The sequence below is a fragment of the Salmo salar genome, chromosome 28, assembly GCF_965601325.2.
Source record: "Salmo salar chromosome 28, fSalSal1, whole genome shotgun sequence".
Classification (NCBI taxonomy): Eukaryota; Metazoa; Chordata; class Actinopteri; order Salmoniformes; family Salmonidae; genus Salmo; species Salmo salar.
Genome location: NC_138318.1, coordinates 9912237 through 9933149, shown reverse-complemented (window position 1 = coordinate 9933149; position 20913 = coordinate 9912237). Strand labels below are relative to the sequence as shown.

Here is a 20913-nt window from a genome sequence, read left to right as displayed (position 1 = left end):
TATATTTTTATTTTATTTTTTATTTTTAATCCCAGTCCCCGTCCCCGCAGGAGTCCTTTTGCCTTCTGGTAGGCCGTCATTGTAAATAAGAATTTGTTCTTAACTGACTTGCCTAGTTAAATAAATAAAAATGAAGAGGGACAGAACCTTTGAGCGTGATATCAGGTTACCTAGAGGTTACTTAGAGTGTAGGTCATAGACTGTGACTATGAAGCGTTGGTTATGAGGGACGTAGCACAGCTCCACACACACATATACATTCGAAGATTATCCCTGGGCTTTGATGGAAAGTAAAGGGGTTGCAGAGGTGGTGGAACGGATCAAGCAGAGACCACTATCTCACAGTCAATCCCCAGCCACCATACACAATCATATACAGTATCTTTATTTAAGTTTGTCCATCCTAAAGGACCTCTTGTTTGCCATAGATGGCATTATGCCCTTATATATGTTGGGATTACTGAACAGTTTCCCACGCATTAGTCACCACAGCATGAGAGCTCATTCTTCACATGCAAGTCCAGTTCAGGTGTCACATGGGCTGGCCAGCCCTGGGTGGTAGCAAAATAGGTGCACATGAGGGCAATGCACACCAGCACTTTCCAGATGGCATTTTGGCTGTTGAATGGCCTCCTGACATGTGCCAGTCCAGTTGCATAGTGTCTCTGTCTTTATTAACTGCCAGAGGGGGGACTGATGGTGGAGTGGGCCTATCGAGGATAGTTCTGGGAGATTCAGGAGGGCATTGACATTGGAGAGGTGTGATGGTTCAGTGTGGTAAACGGCTGCCTTATGTGGATGCATCCCAATGTCACCAAGTCAACATGTACGGCAGCTCCAGGGCAGACTGGGAGATTCAAGATGGCATTGACATTGGACAGGCACAATTCCTATGATGCGAAGCCCCACTAAGTTGATGGCATTTCTTTTCAATGAGTTTCAGATTGTGTTGATTCATTGTAGTGAACACCTGCCTAATGCCCTTGTCATCATCTGTGGGTGCATCCATAATATCACCAAGTCAACATATACGGAAAGTCCAAGGAGACGGCCAGGAGGGTGGACAAACTTTTTGGAAAAAATAAATATGCCAGCTCAACCCAAACAGCATAGGAGTGCACCGGAACATCCCAATGCGCATAATAAATGCAGTGAGCCAGCGGAAGGTCATGTTCGATTCAGTCGGATCTATTGGACTAGCAATGAATCGAAGCTTACTTCTAGATGATAAGATTACTGAAAGTGATTTAAGAGCCCATTCCTGGAAGCACAAGTTGACCCACAGTTGGTATACAGCAAGTTGTAGAGCTAGGGAGAGGATGCCTAGGGTTCTCTTTCCTTTTGTTGGAGCCTCCCGAGTTGCCTCATTGATCCTCAGAGGCTCGTGACTTGGAATACTTGGTGTTGCCATGCCAAGAAGTCTGCTTCCTTTTTTATATCCAGACAAAGCTATTCGAGTGTAATTATGGCAGGCCTATTGGATTCCCAACCATGGTTGAATTACACTAAAATAGTACAGGTCATAAGTACAGTACACAAATCTGAAAGATCTAAAACATGTGCAGGTGATTAAAACACCATTTAATGGTATTGTGGCAGCCATATTGGATTCTGGACGCCATAATGGATTTGGCCCCCTAACGTAATTGCAAGAGGCTGAACATCCAATCCACAGAGGTACCTTTGATTGAAAATAAATGACAGTTTTCGCAGTCCCAGCCCAGAGACGATTTAGATTACAATAGCTACAACAACAATAACGTTCATCATAAATATTCGTAGTTGATATTTCTGCCTATTCTATCACAGTGTTTACAGGTCTATATTTTCAAGATGCATTGCGATATCCTATTGCTGTTTGTTTGTGTATGCAGTGTAGACAACTGACTACTATCAATTTAACCACTTTTGCAGTAAAATATTTTTACACAACCATCCATTTCATGAATGGGAGATATTAGAGATGTGAAAAAACATGGTTGTGGTTTTGTTTTACCTCGGGTAGGGGTATCTCAAAAACTAAAACCCTTTTTGAGGATTGGCCACTAGCAATACAATTATTTTATTTTTATGATTATATTTATTTCCCCTAATTTTAACATTCAGTCATAAAGAGCACATGTTCAACTTAATAGAAAACATGTTTTCCCATCTCAGGAGGTTATTAAGTAAAAAAAAAATGACTATAGTAAATGCCTATTAAGTGCCAAATAAAGTAACAGGGTTGATCGTAACAGGGTGGACGTTTTCATCTTATATAAGCCATAAATCCCCTTGTGACAATCCCCTTGTGTATTGTGAAAACATTTCTAGCCTGTCTAGCTATAGTATGGGTAACATTGTTGACGTGTTATGGCGACCCGCTCAGTTTTCCACCACAAAACACCAGGAAAAGGCTAAAAGGAGTAGAACCAGCTCACCTGCTTTTACACTATGATTTGACTATTAGATGTTCAAAATTTCTTTCGATAAAGTATTCTTTAAAAAAAGGGTTCATCATATTAAAACGGGAATTCAGCTCAGGTACCAGGGTTGACCTTAAAAGGAATCTCTAATCACATGAAGTAAATAATAATCTTCAGAAAGGACTTTGCAAAAGTAACAAAATAACTATCTTGGTCTTTACAATGATGGTGAAAAACTTGGAGAAATGTTGTGGTAATGGGTTCAAATCTTCTTAGAAGTCACAGAGGACGCACAGAGGAACATGTCAAAATGTTGAACTTTATTCCTATGAAAAATCTGATTTATAGAATTTTCCATGTGGTCTATATTAAAGGGCACTTCATCTGATATAGCAGGCTTTTAAAATGCACAATTTGTACTTAAAATATCAAAGGGATGCAACAGGCACTCATTTTGTGGAACAACCCAGCTGCGGAAGAAAGGTAAACAGACAAAAATATACTTTAAATCATTGGTCGGCAACATCCAAAACCGGAATCACCAGGAATTCAGCTAAAAATGTGTTTAATTTAGGAAATCTGATCTCATGTATTCCCACAAATAAAATAATAGATATGTGTATCAATGTGAAATTATTATTTTCAAATACAATCTCTTTTTGGGCTTAGTTGTGGTCAATTTGCAGTGTACAAATTATTATAATTATGTTCCGCCCCTCCAACCATCCGCGCCGACAAAAAATCGGACTGCGGCTGAATCTAGTTGCCTACTCTGCTTTAAATTCTCAGTTAATAATATCCACCCCTGTCATCTATATGCAAATGGCACCATCATCTGTAGCACGGCTCCCACAGTAGATGTGGCATTTCTCAAATTGTAGAAAGCGTTTAATGTTGTCCAACATCACCTCTTTCAGCTCAAATTGGTCATAAATTCACAGAAAACCAAACTAATGGTATTCTCAAGAACAAGAAAGCAATCCCCTACTCTGCCTCAGAGTCCCTTTGCAAAACATGCCAATAGAGGTGGCGTCATCATACAAATACTTGGGGTTTCACATCGATGAAACGCTGTCTTTTTAACTTCTCTAGGGCCAGTGGGACGATTTCGTCCCACCTACGTAACAGCCAGTGGAATCCCGTGATGCGTTATTCAAATACCTTAGAAATGCTATTACTTCAATTTCTCAAACATATGACTATTTTACACCATTTTAAAGACAAGACTCTCGTTAATCTAACCACACTGTCCGATTTCAAAAAGGCTTTACGAAAGCAAAACATTAGATTATGTCAGCAGAGTACCCAGACAGAAATAATCAGACACCCATTTTTCAAGCTAGCATATAATGTCACATAAACCCAAACCACAGCTAAATGCAGCACTAACCTTTGATGATCTTCATCAGATGACAATCTTAGGACATGATGTTATACAATACATGCATGTTTTGTTCAATCAAGTTCATATTTATATAAAAAAAACCAGCTTTTTACATTAGCATGTGACATTCAGAACTAGCATACCCCCCGCAAACTTCCGGTGAATTTACTAAATTACTCACGATAAACGTTCACAAAAAACATAACAATTATTATAAGAATTATAGATACAGAACTCCTCTATGCACTCGCTATGTCCGATTTTAAAATAGCTTTTCGGTGAAAGCACATTTTGCAATATTCTAAGTAGATAGCCCGGCATCACAGGGCTAGCTATTTAGACACCCACCAAGTTTAGCCCTCACCAAAGTCAGATTTACTATAAGAAAAATGTTATTACCTGTGCTGTTCTTCGTCAGAATGCACTCCCAGGACTTCTACTTCAATAACAAATGTTGGTTTGGTTCAAAATAATCCAGAGTTATATCCAAATAGCGGCGTTTTGTTCGTGCGTTCAAGACACTATCCGAAAGGGTAAAGAAGGGTGACACGCCCGACGCGTTTCGTGACAAGAAAATTCTAAATATTCCATTACCGTACTTCGAAGCATGTCAACCGCTGTTTAAAATCAATTTTTATGCCATTTTTCTCGTAAAAAAGCGATAATATTCCGACCGGGAATCTGTGTTTTAGTACAAAGAGAGAGAAAATAAAAACATGGGGTCGCCTCGCGCACGCGCCTCAGTCTCATTGTCCTCTGATAGACCACTTACCAAAGGCGCTAATGTTTTTCAGCCAGGGGCTGGAATTACATCATTCAGCTTTTTCCCGGGTTCTGAGAGCCTATGGGAGCCGTAGGAAGTGTCACGTTACAGCAAAGATCCTCAGTTTTCAATAAAGAGAGTCAAGAAGAACAAGAACTTGTCAGACAGGCCACTTCCTGTAAGGAATCTTCTCAGGTTTTTGCCTGCCATATGAGTTCTGTTATACTCACAGACACCATTCAAACAGTTTTAGAAACTTTAGGGTGTTTTCTATCCAAAGCCAATAATTATATGCATATTCTAGTTTCTGGGCAGTAGTAATAACCAGATTAAATTGGGTACGTTTTTTATCCGGCCGTGTAAATACTGCCCCCTAGCCCTAACAGGTAGCTCCACGTTCGACAGCTCACTAAAAAAGCCTAAACTTAAGCTGCCATTTTTCTTTAGAAACAAGTCTTGTTTTTCTTTTCAAGCTAGAAAAGACCTTGTTGCAGCAACTCTCTTTGCCTTTGTTGGACTGTGGTGATATTCTGTACACGAATGCCCTGGGGTCTTACCTGCACACACACACTAGATACACTTTACTAAAGCTGCTTTAAGATTTGTAACCAACACAAAAGCTCCTACACATCACTGTACCTTATATCAGTTAGCAGGATGACCATCCTTAATTGTAAGGCGACAGGCTCATTGGTACAGTAGGCCTACATGTTTTTGTCTATAAGTCAATTTTAGGGCAGCTGCCAATATATTTAAGCACTTTACTCACCCTCCAGAGTCATGGACATTCCCGTCTGAGATCACAGAACTGTTCCGAACACAAGAACAGAGTTTGGTAAGAGTGCTTTTAGGACTGCTGCCCAATCATCCAGGAACACTTCGCAAAAGGACTTAAAACAAGATCATTTTATTCTCATTGATGATTTTACATCCCAGATAGGAGGGCTGTTGACTATAAACGATCAGGTTTAAAAGTGTGCAATCTAAGTTCTCTGATGCACTTTGCACTGTTTTAACTTCCATTCATAGCAGTTTTATGTTCTGTGGTGTCGAGTGGTATCGTGCTATTCTTTTAGATCAGTCAATTATAGAATTATAGAATATAAAATATGGATAAAATGCATCCTCCAATTGCAATGTCTGCCTATGCCTACAGATATTGTCTCCATACATTTTTGAATTTGTAATACCCTCAAACATCAAGTTGGGTATAGGCTACCTAATTTGAAAATAGGCCATCATCACTGTCAATCATGAATGATAATGGGAATTTCATGGGAATATTTAGATTTTCTTGAATGTCAAACTTTTAGCCTTTCTTGTATTTTGTTTCAATCAAACCATATATTCTGCCTAGTGGCACCCTCTGTTGAGTTTGGCACATGAGGAAGAAAAATTGACCTTTCAGCTTCAGCTAACCATCTTAAAATCTCATTAGCAATGAGGAGGTGTTTTTGGTGTGACAGTAACGTTATAGGCCTACTATGCTATTATATTTTGCTCTGTTATGCAAAATGCAAATTCATCATTATGTGATCTTGCGAGAGATTGATTCAAATCAAATTTTATTTGTCACATACACATGGTTAGCAGATGTTAATGCGAGTGTAGCAAAAGGCTTGTGCTTCTAGTTTCGACCATGCAGTAATATCTAACGAGTAATCTAACAATTTCACAGGTTTGATGTAACTTTAGTAAACAAGCACCAGTGTGAGAAGTGATAATCTTCTATTTGTAATAATAATAAGTGATCAGTATGGATGAGATGTCATTTCAAGCGATTGAAGCGCCCTTCGTGGTGCTGAAAGGACAGCGCCAGGATCGCGGAATGACGTTAAAGACGTTGAACCAACTTGTGGTGCTGAAGGATAGCCTAATAGGCCTAAGACTGTGGTATAGCCATTTGTAGACTATAGCCTAATATAAATACATATAGATTGCTAGGAGAGCTTTATTTGCGAGTAGGCATTTCATTGTATTGTGTAGCTTACACGCTGTATCATAAATATACTTTGATTTGATTAGCTTGACACATGGATACAATATACCCTATTACAGAATAAAAGGTGAACTATCAATTCATATCATTTATTTGCATAGATTAAACATGCTATCAAGTCAATTGACCAAGTAGTGAACATAAATAATTACTGCATAGAATTGTAGGAAATTAATTTTAAAACAGCCATAAAATCAAGTTTTTGATGTGGTGTATTTATGCATCTCAATAAACTATAACCTAAATGCATTATTACTTCCAACTTCCCCCAATTCACATTTCCAATTGCTCACCCCGACATACCAAGCTAAAACAGGCCCTGTGTCTCAACAAATAGCCAGTGTAGGCTAAATATCCCAGGCAGTGTCCTCGGCGGAACAATGTTGCCATAACTAAGTGGGCACATATCGTTCTGGGTTCCACTTCGCTAGAGGGGGTCCGTGGAGTTTTATGAACATCAAGGCAGACACATAGTGAACTTAGATTTTTATTCAACGTTCTGATTGGCCAAAGTGGTCAAGCCTCCGCAGTGCATACACGCCTATAGTTCTTCATCATTCTCGCCACTGCCAGAAAGAAGACAGGGAAGAAATCTTTATTTACCTACCTCTCGGCTGCTGTACATATTTATTTGGTTTGTCAACCTATTGTTTTTCATGGAATTTTATTGGTAAATAAATATAATTTATTTCAAATGTATCCAAATACATTTTCCAGAAATAGTTTTACCCGCTCCGTGCATTCTCAAATTGAAAAAAGTGAGCCGCTCCTCTGCGTTCCAGCGGCACTACACTCCTGGTTGTGTTTCATGTGAAACTATATGTATGCGGCTTTCTGGACCAGGGCTTGGAAAATGGATGTCAATCTCAATGTGGTTAAATAAAGGATAAATACAATTTTGTAAATAATAATCTCCCTCTGTAGGACCGCGCCCCGTACCCCAACGAACGACGCACCGCCACCACCACCCTGACTGTAGACGTGTTGGATGGGGATGACCTGGGACCTATGTTCCTGCCCTGCTCCCTGGTCGACAACACGCGTGACTGCAGCCCCCTCACCTACCGGGCCCACATCCTGGAGCTCACTGACCCAGTAAGTGTTACTGCAGACCAGCCCCAGCTCTAGAACCCCTGCTGAGTAGACATTTGACATGTCCCTCTATTCAAACAGGGCTGCTTGAGAGGCAGCTCACTCCTCTCAGCGCTAGGGAGAGAGGTAGCTGAGAGACAGCTTGGCTTCTCTGGGCCTCTGTTTGCATGTCAGCCTCAGGAGCCATTTATGTCAGCAGCATGGGTGCGCTCATATTAATATTAAACACGAGGCTCAGTGTGATTTCCTCTGTTTTTAAGCTAATTTCCAAGATTAGGGCTTTGAATACGCAGGGCTATTCGATTTATGCTACATTTATGGGCAGTGATATATTTCATGTGTTGTTCATGGATAATCATCATGATGGTGCAAGTTGAAATGATGAGAATGACTATGAACATTAGCGACCATTGGTGTGCTATTGTTTTCGTTTTTTTCGTGATCCCATTTTTTTGGATTGTTATTGGTAAGACAGGTACACATGGACAAAGAAACAAGTGACAGGACCTGAACAAGACAAACATTTCTCCTCTGACCCCCATCCAACAGAACTTCCCCAACCCAGCGTTAGATTAGTCGTTCGCAATAGCAGTAGTGGTTTGCTATTGTGAATGCATTGTATCGTTCTAAACAGATGACAGACACTTCTTATGATTGGAGGAAAGATGTTGACTTGTCAGGGGTACTGTGCATGGAAGTATTTTCGACTAGATTAGATTTCAACTCCAAACAGCGTGACACGTGTTTTCTCATGTAGAATGATTATCAACATATCTCCTTGTCAGTTCCATTGATTTGTTGTTCACTGATCTAGGTAGGCAGTCTCTCTTGATCAAAGTCTACCAGAAGTAAATGGCTGAGTCATGGAAGCATGGAAATGCTATAATTACAAGACAGATAATTCACAGGTAATTAGTTTTACACTTTGGGCTCTCTTACCTTGAGTAGAATCAGTGATTCCTTTAAAGTATTACTAATCCAAATGTAAAATGGATACTCACAGAAACAAGGACAATTGCTTTTTCCAGGCAACCCCATTAAATTGCCTTAAATGAATCTAGAAAAGTCTGGTTATTATCACTCATGACTTGAATACACCCGGCGATTGAATCCCAGACTGCACAAAAACAAAGACCTTGAGTAGTACTGCAATACAGGCCAATGCTATTGTTGGTCCATTCTATTGATACTATCAAGCAACATTTTTGCAGAAAAGTAAAAAAATGTCATTTTTTCCAAACATTAAGCAATATCCTAAGAAAGATAGTTACAGGTCAAACTATGACCTTGAGACGGCAGTGGTACACTAAGAGCCTCACCTGAATGAATGAATGAAATTAATTTTTTGTGTCAAAACATCAATTGGCAACCCATCCCTTATGGGATTAATTGACACATAAACATTACAATAACTCACTATGGTAATTAAATAATAATTCTTCTTCCAGTGTTCTCTGCATTGTGCATCGCATACATACATACATACATACATGCATGCATACATACATACATACATACATACATACATACATACATACATACATACATACATGCATGCATGCATGCATGCATACATACATACATACATACATACATACATACATACATACATACACACACACACATACATACATACATACATACATACACACATACATACATACATACATACATACATACATACATACATACATACATACATACATACATACATACATACATACATACATACATACATGAAAAATAAATACAGGGAAAAAAGGAACAGAAGTCACTTGAACCCAGTCTGGCACAAAGAGAAGATTCATATGGGAGACAAGCCAAAACACAATCTATATTCACACACTATTAACCACATAGAAGCTAAATATTTTTACTATTTAATTACAGTGTACGAAAACAGAATTTGCTTACATTGAGATCCTTCAACACTCTGCAGCCAAATGACAGAACAAGGTAACAGGAGCCTTAAGTTTACGCCACTGTTTTAAGTGGCTGGGGGCTGGACTTAACGCCAGCTAGAACGCACTCAAGGACATGTTTTACGAGTGCTGTGAGAGGTGACATTATGTGAGGGGCCCTGATTCGGATGATGTATGCAGTGGCAATGCCAGCGTAACCTCTTATCAGGTCTTCGAAACACCCCCACCTCATCCTCCCAAGGATGCCATCCCCATCAATCCCATCACTCAGGGGGCTAGTTCACATTCACACGTGTAATGATGAAGTCCTGTTATATTCCTCTTGTCTTCCTCTCAATTGTGTCAGGGAGCTTAACTGCTATCTCCTAAATGCGCCTCTCGTGTCTCCTCCGTCGGTGCTTGACGAAACATAAGGCTTCAACTTATTTATTTCGGCTCAGTACCGCTCAAGTAAAACTAAGCTTGTGATTGGAGAGGAGGAGGAGGTAGAGATATCGAAACGGCTGATAGGCCAGATTGTAAAAACTCCTTTAGCTGTTTGTCACAAAGTTACACTTCTGCTTCACACAAGCATCTCACTTTAGTTTGAAAGACAGTATCTCAGCCGAGGATCCAGGACACAGTAAGACATTCTGGGGAGCAGGAGCCATGGGCCGGCCCTCTTGTCCCAGGGAGAATGCTCATAAATAGAGGATAGGAGAGTGGAGGAGTGAAGGCTGGTTGGGAGGAGCTATATAGGCGGACGGCTCATTGTAATGGAATGAATGGAACGGAGTCCAATGTGGTTTCCGTATGTTTGATGTATTTGATACCGTTCCTTTTATTCCATCCCAGCCATTACAATGACCCGTCCTGCTATGACTCCTCCCACCAGCCTCCACTGGAGTGGAGGTACTTTCCTCAAGACAAGCTGATCACTCCGCCTTTTTATATCCCTCCAAAGCAGAGCGCTAGTGAGCCTCTCCGGAGCAGTAATAACATCCCTAGTAAGGCTCAAGTGGCTCTCCAATGCTGTGTCCTCTGTGTATTCTACCATTTTGCTTCCCCATCCATACACAGCAGCACTCTGGACATCCTCTGTAGCTAGTGTTGGTAGAGTGTAATATACCATCAGAGCTGAGAAATCAGATTAGAAATAGCACTGAGGGAACAGTGGGTAAGCTACTGCTGGTGTCTGTTGACAATTACAACAGGAGGCTTTGAAAGTGTTATACCCCAGTGTTGAGTGGAGCGTAATTGTTTTGTTTGTGACTGTGTGTGTATAAAATGGAAAGGAAAGTCGGCTGCATGTAATATATTAATTCACTGGCTCATTTATTCCAAGGCTGAAATGTAAAGCTGGAATAAGATGTAGCTAATAATAAAGACGTGAACAGACAAGTAATTCAAATCTAAAATGTAAGTCATTTGTTTTGATAAACTGTGCTTCACCATGGGTAATTAGCCATTTTTGAACACAGGTGCTGAAATGCAAATCTGTCAAAGTATGCCAGGTACAGAGTATTTTGATGTAAGTTCTTTGTCAGTGTTCACCATGTATCATAAAGGAGCCTGGAAGCTGTTTAATTGGAAGGTTGGGTTCATCAGAGTAGAGTAGAGCAGTCTTTTGGCGCGTCCTCCTGTGGTTGAGTGGGAGTAGTGGAGTGAGCACAGGGCTGCTATTCGTTCGTTACGCCATCACAGATCACACCCCCCCCCAGAGAATCCATCCTCGGTTAATTACACTAACAAAATCTTCCCGTGCTTCAACCGATCCCTCCAAAAGCCAATCTTCCTTTAGTTCAGCCTTTAAAACGGCCAGCTAACGTTCAGTCAAGCATTGATTATGGACCACGGAGCGGAGGACTCTGTGCGGTCTGCCGAGGAGTCGTCGTTACGTTGTCGTTCAGATCAAAGTAAACACATTAATTTGGCATCATGAAATATACATTTTTATTACGAAGTGTTCTATATAACTGGTTATTTAGCTTGTAACCCTAGCATAACCCTTTTTGGTGCTATATGGAACCTTTTTTTGAAGGTTCTATAAAAAACCATGCTCATCTGGTTCTAAATGGAACCTGCATGGTGCTATAAAGAACCCTTTCCTAAGGTTCTATATAGGACCAAAAAAGGGTTCTGCTATGGTTACATGCCAAATAACCTGTTATAAAGAACCATTCATCTTTAGTGTGGGGCTATATTGAACCATTTTTTTAATGGTTTATTAGCCATATTGTTAAAACGATTTAGACAATTATTTAGATAAATTGAATTAGGTGTGCTAGCTCTGGAATGGCTGGGGGTCCCTGACTGAATTGAGAACTACTGACTCAATCAAGCTTTCTCAATTGACACAAGGCCATATGCACCAGTCTTCTACAAAACACTGTCACTGGCCATAGTAATATAGAACATAATACTTAACACAACATTACAGATTAGATAAACTGGAATGACACTCTCACTCACGGTTGCACAAAAAGAGCTGTGAACAAACCACACCCCGAAATATTCTAATGAGCCACCACCCCTACATTTTAATTATCACTAAAATAGGAACTATTTTTGACCTGTAAAGAACCATTTGAAGGGCTCAGGGGTTCTTTGGGTCAGTATAGTTCCACAAATAACCACAACTCTTCCAAAAGAACCATTGAGGGACTCTCATTTCTTAGTGTATAGTCAGTCGGACACATATCACTTTCTGCCTGCTGCAGTCCCATTTAAAGAAAAAGACAGACCTAGAGTAGACGTTATACTTTTTTTTAAATACAGGCTTCTAAATGAAGTATCACGCATCATCAAAATGATAATCCCTTGCCTTGAATCAACTCAATTCCAACCAAAATGCAACTTGATTGAAGAATAAACACAAAAACTTTATTTGTCACATGCGACGAAAAAAACGTGTAGACCTTACCATGAAATTCGTACTTACAAGCCTTTAACTAACAGTGCAGTTCAAGAAAGTTAAGAAAAATATTTACCAAATAAACGAAAGTAAAAAATAATTAAAAGTAACACAATAAAATAACGAGGCTATATACAGGGAGTACCGGTACCGAGTCAATGTGCAGTGGTACAGGTTAGTCGAGGTAATTTGTACATGTAGGTAGGGGTAAAGTGACTACGAAAAACAGCGTAGCAGCAGTGTAAAAAACGAATGGATCATGTTCTAATTATATAGTTAGATTATAATAGTGGGCACTATGAATACAGTGTGGTTTGACATGATAACCAATGAAAAAGCCAGGGAGGAGTTATTGTGACAGGGTAGGAATCAAACTGTTGGTCATGGTTTCCTAGGGGATCCTATAATCTTTGGCTACGTTAAATGTTTTCTCTCTTAGCTACTTGATGTAGCTAACATATTCATGCTTCACCTATTCCTCTTTGATTTAGAAGAAACTGTTGCACAAACAACATGCTGATTTGGGCCTACACCATCACTGGTATCAAGCTGTATTAGCTAGCTCAGTGCATTTATTATCTAGCTAGCGATTAGCATTAGCGGTTTTGCTAAGAAAAGACTAACTGTTTGCAGAGAGTAAGATACACACACTAATAGTGTAATTATAGAACACTTGTGGATTTGCACTAAGTAATCAAAACATTTGGAACACCTGCTCTTTCCATGACATAGACTGACCAGGTGAATCCAGATGAAAACTACGAACCCTAATTGATGTCACCTGTTAAATCCACTTCAATCAGTGTAGATGAATCAGGTTAAAGAAGGATTTTTAAGCCTTGAGACAACTGAGACATGGATTGTGTATTTGTGCCATTCAGAGGGTGAATGGTCAAGACAAAATATTGAAGTACCTTTCAACAGGGTATGGTAGTAGTTGCCAGGCGCATCAGTTTGAATGTGTCAAGAACTGCAACGCTGCTGGGTTTTTCACACTCAACAGTTTTCTGCGTGTATCAAGAACGGTTCAATACCCAAAGGACATCCAGCCAACTTAAAACAACTGTGGGAAGCATTGGAGTCAACATGGGCCAGCATCCCTGTGGAACACTTTCGACACCTTGTAGAGTCCATACCCCGATGAATTGAGGCTGTTCTGAGGGCAAAGGGGGGTGCAACTCAATATTAGGATGGTGTTTCTAATGTTTTGTGCACTCAGTGTATATTAAGAAGCTTATCAGCATCATGTTGTATGTGCTGCATTGACCATGCAGATTGACTGCAGGTGGTCTCATGGTCAAGCAACAACAACTGCGCTCCTTGAGTGACAGGGAGCGGTGCTAGGTCTGTGTGGAAAGCGGCATGGAGAGAGAGAGAGAGGAGAGATGACTCAAGTAGCGGCGTAAACTATAAAAAATGTGCTACACACGGCAGAATAGCGTATCAAATTTAACAAACCAGACATTGAAATACAGTTATAGAAGGTAAAGTAAAAACCCAAACCGGTCCTTGCATTAATAACGGTACAGTAAAATACAGTATACTGCCCAGCCCTGTGCTGAAGTGCTGAAATTCCCAATAGGAGAACGTTGTTTCTTAACGTTCTCTGAACTATTTGACAACATTCCCAAGGTTTGAACTTTTAGGAAACATTCTGTTAAACTAATGAAATACCCAACAAAAGTTTTTTTTGGTGAAGTTCCTTAAATGTTCTAAGAATGTTTCAAAGCCAAGCAACTAGCCTGCACCATTCTCAGACAGTTTTGGGACGGTTGTATGCAAAACAACCAAAGTACAACAAAGCTCTCACCAAGTTCTAAGAAACATATGGTTCTGGGAACGTTATTTGCCAGCTGGGGTAGTTCCTTATCATACTGCTAGTGACTAAGGGCTGACTAAGGGCGTATCATCATAGCTTGTCTGTCCACCGAGGAGAGGGCCCCACAGAGTCATTAGATTTACTGCAGTCATACTGGAGCCATTGTAATTGCAGGTGCTGAGATTACAATGGGCCCCACAGAGATAAATCATTGCCAAAGGTCCATGCTCAGACTGTTACCAGCGGTCCATGATGAACCGGGCAGGAGATGTACAGAGCAGAGAGGAGACTATGTTCACCGCTACTTAATGACTACTCATAGGGCTGTGTGAAGCATGATGATCAAGGACAGTGGGTAACAGGGATAGGAGGAGAAGGCTTTAGTTCCATTTGGAGATGCAGAGCTTGACTTTTAAATCCAATGCTTTATTCCAGGTGGCTCTATTACGTTTGCTGTTATGAATGTCTTGCCTCCTTGTTATCTCGATACTCTACCAGGTAAAGAAACCAAGATGTCTGTAATTACTTTTCATACAAACAGCGTCTACTCCTCCAGCTCGTCACAGATTTGACGTCAATGTTTGTCACAAATTGCAGTTTCCTGCCAACCAGCCCCCAGAGCATATGGTCCTACCTGTGTGTGTGTTCACAGCAGCTGCTCGACACTTCTTCACGGCACACAGGGATCACAATTCCCCAATGGGGTCTTTGTACGGCTAATGCTGACACACAGGCGCGCACACACACAGGCACACATACATTATCCGGGAGCCTTATTGCAGAGGCATCCAGGCAGCTAACATCTTCACTTTTAGCAGTTTCACTTGGTTTCTCTGAGTAGAGTTGAATTATAAATGAGCTGCTTATTTACTGGGACTGAGACTAGGCCGGCGTGGTGCTTGTGCTTCTGCACATCTATGCAGACGAGCTGACAGGGAGTAGACAATTTACTCCTCCCCCTAGGCTGGGGAAACTTGGAGTGAAGGACCAGTTACTCACTCCATATCGTTATTTCTCTCTCGCAAACACTCCTCTCTCTCTCTCTCTCTCTCTCTCTCTCTCTCTCTCTCTCTCTCTCTCTCTCTCTCTCTCTCTCTCTCTCTCTCTCTCTCTCTCTCTCTCTCGTGGTTTCAACCTCTTAAATGACTAAAATAAATGTTGCTTCAGGAGGAAACAAATGTCTGCAGTTTATTGCTTTTTGTGACGGCTGCTGTGATAAAGAGGTCCACATTATATATAATCATTTCCTTCCTCACATCATCCAGTTTATGAGTTTTCACTGTTTTATGAATAGACCTTTTACTGCAAAACAAGTCAACACAATCTACATAATTTCTGCTTTGACCATGATGTTTAAAGGTACAACTGAAACACTGCAATTATGTTGCTGTCGCTGCTGTAAAACCCAAAGGTAACTAATTGATGAAGATTGCACACCATGCATTAATTCTCCAACTTTTTATTTCGCCAGCCTTTTATCCCATTAAGAATGGAAGCCCCCGCATCCCACACTGTGTAAATGGCTCATTTCTGAGTATTGACTGACAGATAGAACTAACCATTACTCTTTCCTTTCAGAGCAAAGTGAACCCTGTCAACGTGACGCCCATCATTCAGGCCGTGGACCAGGACAGGAACATCCAGCCTCCCTCTGAGAGGCCAGGAATCCTCTACTCCATCCTCATTGGTAGGTACCTGTCAACACTGCTGTCATCTATATTCCGTCACCACTGTACCGCTCCCATGCCTGGTCATGCAGAGGGGATAGCTATCTCCAGTGTAAGGCGTGATGGTTGTGGGGGCTCGGCAGTGCAGCTGTAACCGAAAGGCTGGTGGTGGTGGCAGGGAGGGAGAGAGTATGCAATGGAGGGACGAGAAGGAGGCGGGTGAGGATGGGATGCGTTTCTGGCGAAGGGGAGCAGGGGGCCACCTGTGGAGAGCTGAGATGAGAACTGACAGTGCAGGGCTGTAGGGAACTATGCTGCTGTGCAATGCTCCCATCTCGCTCCCAGGCTCTCTGGGAGGCCAGTAAGGAGATGCCTGATATTTTTCTATTTTCTGACATACATTGACAATATGAAATTATATTTAAAGGTTGTGAGTATTTTCAAGACTTTTCATTAGAATTACATTCACATTCGTGTAATGTAAAGGGCATTAAAAAAAAAATTGTGAAACACAGAGGTACTTACTTTCTTAAAGCCTCCAACTTCTCATCTGACGTTCAATGTGACGGTCAATTATTTCCCTGTCCCCCGTTTAGGTAAGCCTGAGAAGTACGCCGACTTCTTCTCTCTGAACCGAACCACTGCCAAGCTGAAGCTCCTCAAACCGCTCAACAGGGACCTGTATCAAAGATTTGACTTGGTAATCAAGGTAATAAGAATAAAGCTCTGTAGCCCGGCATGCTGTCTTCGTGACAAGATCATGGTATTTTATTCTGATTAAGAGGGGGAATGATCCAATAATTCACAGCGAGAGAGAGAGGCAGAGTCTGGGGATGTTGTGTGTGTGTGTGTGTGAGAGCAGGTTAGGCAGTGAGCGGTGCTAAAACTCCATTCGGATGAGTCAGGTATCACACACACACACAACTGCCGACTAGGCTTGTTGCTTTAAACTCCAGAGGGTGGTGATCCGTTAGGAACATTCTGCATGCTACAAGGATCCTCACACTCCGAGTGGGGAGTATGGACATGAGCTTATATAGATAAAGCTCCCTTATCGGCACAGGGGGAAACTCCTGTACTACAGGTGTCTCAGACTCCGGATCAAAGAGGAACGAGCCCAGTGCAAGCTATGGGTTATATGACACTGTGTTCATATGTAGGGGGCTTCAGTTCAACCTAGCATGTGTGACATCGATATGCATGCAGTGTGTGTGTGAAATGTGTGAATTAAATATTCATGCAGTGTGTAGTGTTTGAATTAGATGTGTATACCGTGTGTGTGTGTAGTGTCGTGCTCGCGCTGCTGCATGCTGACGGCCAGATTGGTAGCGGTATCAACCAGCAACATGCTTGAGAGATTTTCTGCTTCAGGAGTCGGTGAGGGGAAGGTGAGTGGTGAGTGCCCTCCCCTCTCCCTCCGTCCCTCTAGCCTGAGCTCAGCAGCAGGCAGCTACCCCTCCAGATATTGGACAGATCCCTCTCACATGACAGGTAGACTGGGCTGGGTGAATGAGAAGTGACTCCTGCACAATGACTGTGTTAACAGTGAGAAAGGTGGCCCACCACAGGAAGAGATCAGCTCAGCAGTTACCCCATTTACAGTCTGCCCTGTCCAAGGACAGGTACTGTATAGAGTGCAAATCTTTCTCAGGGAGAAAGCTCATTCTCTTTTTTTTTTTTATAAAGGCAAAAAAAAGAAACACAGGTTATCTTTCTACAGGCATCTGTGTGTTGGGAACTAGGGAAAGTTTTTTCCAGGCTTCATTGAGTTGGAACTTGCCAGGCTGCAAATACAGCTCGTACAGAGCCCCACAGTGGAGGTGTCATAATACCCATAAAACCTAGTGGTCAAACAGGGAAATGGTTCCAATCGTTTTTCCACCATTTATTCTTCCCATAGGGGATTTTAGAAATGTAAAATAAGGGCTGTGTTTTGTGTAGGCCTATCCTAGAGTGATGTTTTGATAACCATGTAAATCTCTCTCGGACAAGTTGACTTTTATAAAAATATTCGGCTCCATTTACTCTCAGATTCTAAAATGCTATTTAACATCAAAGTAGACATCATGCAAAACTACAAATCCCTGCAAGCTCCTGCACGTCATCTCTAGCTAACACCTTTGCTAACAGGTACTGTGTCAAATTAAAACATGCACAAGACAGTTCACAGAATTGTCTATTTAAAGAAATGTAGCCAGTTGATAAAATTACTACATTTAGCTAACTTTTGATAGTTAATCCCGAGATTCTTACCTTTGCCTCGATTCGGCAGTCTTGTCTCATCATGGCATCAGTTCTTTATGATAGCCACATTAGCAGCTAATTAGCATTACATTTTTGGGGGGTAGATACAGGTGAATATATTGATAAAAGTCACCTTGTCCTAGAGAGATTTACAAGGTTATCAAAACGTCACACCAGAGTAAGCCTACACGAAACCCAGCCCTTATTTTATGTGTTTCTAAAATATCCTATGGGAAAAATGAATAGTGGAAAAAACGATTGGAACCATTTCCCTATTTGACCACTAGGTTTTATGGGTATTATGACTCATACTGTGGTACTCTATACTGCCCTGGGGCTGTGTTAAATATAGATACACAATATGATCCAGATACTGTACAGGAATAGGAATAGTCTCGGAGAATGGAGGGAGGGCGCTGTGGTTGTCTGGTGGACAGAAACATGTAGTTTAATGATGACTATCATATTTTCATTAGATTTGACTGATAAGTGTATGTGATTGACTATTGGAGTGGTTTGAGAGATGATGACGTACATGTGAATCACCCTTAATTGAGTATTTGGAGTCAACCACCCAATTTGGAGTCAACCATCCCACCGTTGTAATTCAATTAAGCAGCGGAGTATGCGTTTGGTTCTGCACCATGATGAACACTTTGAAGATGTAATCATTTCAATAATTGCCTTTTTTTTTGCAAGTTTAGATTTGCTTCTCATTCCGTTTGATATGATCGCTTCTCGCATGCATTTCACGCATGCATATCACATGTTCCAAAAGCACGTGAATCACAGACAACATGTAATGCAACACGTGATAATATGAAATGACACTTGAAAACATGTGATTACATGTGAAGTTACCCAAAACCAGGTTTCCACATGATTTCACGTGTGAAATTTCATGTGAAATCATGTGTTTTTTTTCTCTACGAGGTGTCAGTATAGTCTTAGAATAGTTCTGAAAATTATACAGTACCAATCAAAAGTTTGCACACACCTACTCATTCCAGGGTTTTTCTTTATTTTTGCTTTTTTCTACATGGTAGAATAATAGTGAAGACATCAAAACTATGAAATAACACATATGGAATCACGTAGTAACCAAAAAAGTGTTCAACAAATCAAAATATATTTTATATTTGAGATTCTTCAAAGGAGCCACCCTTTGCATTGATGACAGCGTTGCATACGCTTGCCATTCTCTCAACCAGCTTCATGAGGTAGTCACCTGGAATTTCAATTAACAGGGGTGCCTTGTTAAAAGTTAATTTGTGGAACGTCTTTCCTTCTTAATGTGTTTGAGCCAATCAGTTGTGTTGTGACAAAGTAGGGATGGTTTACAGAAGATAGCCCTATTTGGTAAAAGAACAAGTCCAAATTATGGCAACAACAGCTCAAATAAGCAAAGAGACATTACTTTAAGACATATAAGAACATTTCAAGAACTTTGAATGTTTCTTCAAGTGCAATTGCAAAAACCAAACTATGATCAAACTGGCTCTCATGATGACCGCCACAGGAAAGGAAGACCCAGAGTTACCTCCTCTGCAGAGGATAAGTTCATTAGAGTTACCAGCCTCAGAAATTGCTGCCCAAATTAATGCTTCACAGATTTCAAGGAAAAGACACATGTCAACATCAACTGTTTAGAGGAGACTGTGTGAATCAGGCCTTCGTGGTCGAATTACTGAAATGAAACCACTACTAAAGGACACCAATAATAAGAAGAGACTTCCTTGGGCCAAGAAACACAAGCAATGGACATTAGACCGGTGGAAATCTGTCCTTTGGTCTGATGAGTCCAAATTTGAGATTTTTGGTTCCAACCGCTGTGTATTTGTGAGACGCAGAGTAAGTGAACGGATGATCTCCGCATGTGTGGTTCCCACCCTGAAGCATGGAGGAGGAGGTGTGGGGGTGCTTTGCTGGTGACTGTCAATGATTTATTTATTCAAGGCACACTTAACCAGGATGGCTACCACAGCATTCTGCAGCGATACACCATCCCATCTGGTTTGCGCTTAGTGGGACTATCATTTGTTTTTCAACAGGACAATGACTCAACACACCTCCAGGCTGTGTAAGGGCTATTTTGACCAAGAATGAGAATGATGGCGTGCTGCATCAGATGACCTGGCCTCCACAATCCCCCGACGTCAACCCAATTGAGATGGTGTGGGATGAGTTGGACCGGAGAGTGAAGGAAAAGCAGCCAACAATTGCTCAGCATATGTGGGAACTCCTTCAAGGCTGTTGGAAAACCATTTCAGGTGAAGCTGGTTGAGAGAATGCCAAGTGTGTGCAAAGCTGTCATGAAGGCAAAGGGTGGCTACCTTGAAGAATCTCAATTTAAAATATATTTTGATTTGTTTAACACTTTTTTGGTTACTATGTGATTCCATATGTGTTATTTCATAGTTTTGATGTCTTCACTATTATTCTACAATGTAGAAAATAGTAAAAATAAACTCTTGAATGAGTACGTGTGTCCAAACTTTGGACTGATACTGTCCATTTCAAAGTAAAATTATACAGTATGGCATATTGTTCTCTTTCATTAATATTATAATCTGTATTATAATTAAATTGTGATTGATATAGCCTCATTACTCGTGTTAACCCTGAAACTATAGTGGCTTTTCCAATGGTAATGCGAGACACTTTGATGTATAGGCAAATTAGAGTAGCGCACTGTTTGGGAGGGTTCGGAGAGTGGACCATCAGC

General features: G+C 40.9%; 1 protein-coding gene across 1 annotated transcript in view; it reads left to right on the top strand.

The window, feature by feature from the left end:
- pcdh15b (protocadherin-related 15b) overlaps positions 1-20913 on the top strand; it is a 204932-nt gene that overhangs the window by 84493 nt on the left and 99526 nt on the right. Inside the window, 3 exon segments of the mRNA XM_082970434.1 lie at positions 7476-7646; positions 15856-15964; positions 16541-16653. Of these exon segments, the coding sequence (XP_082826560.1) occupies positions 7476-7646; positions 15856-15964; positions 16541-16653 (393 nt within the window).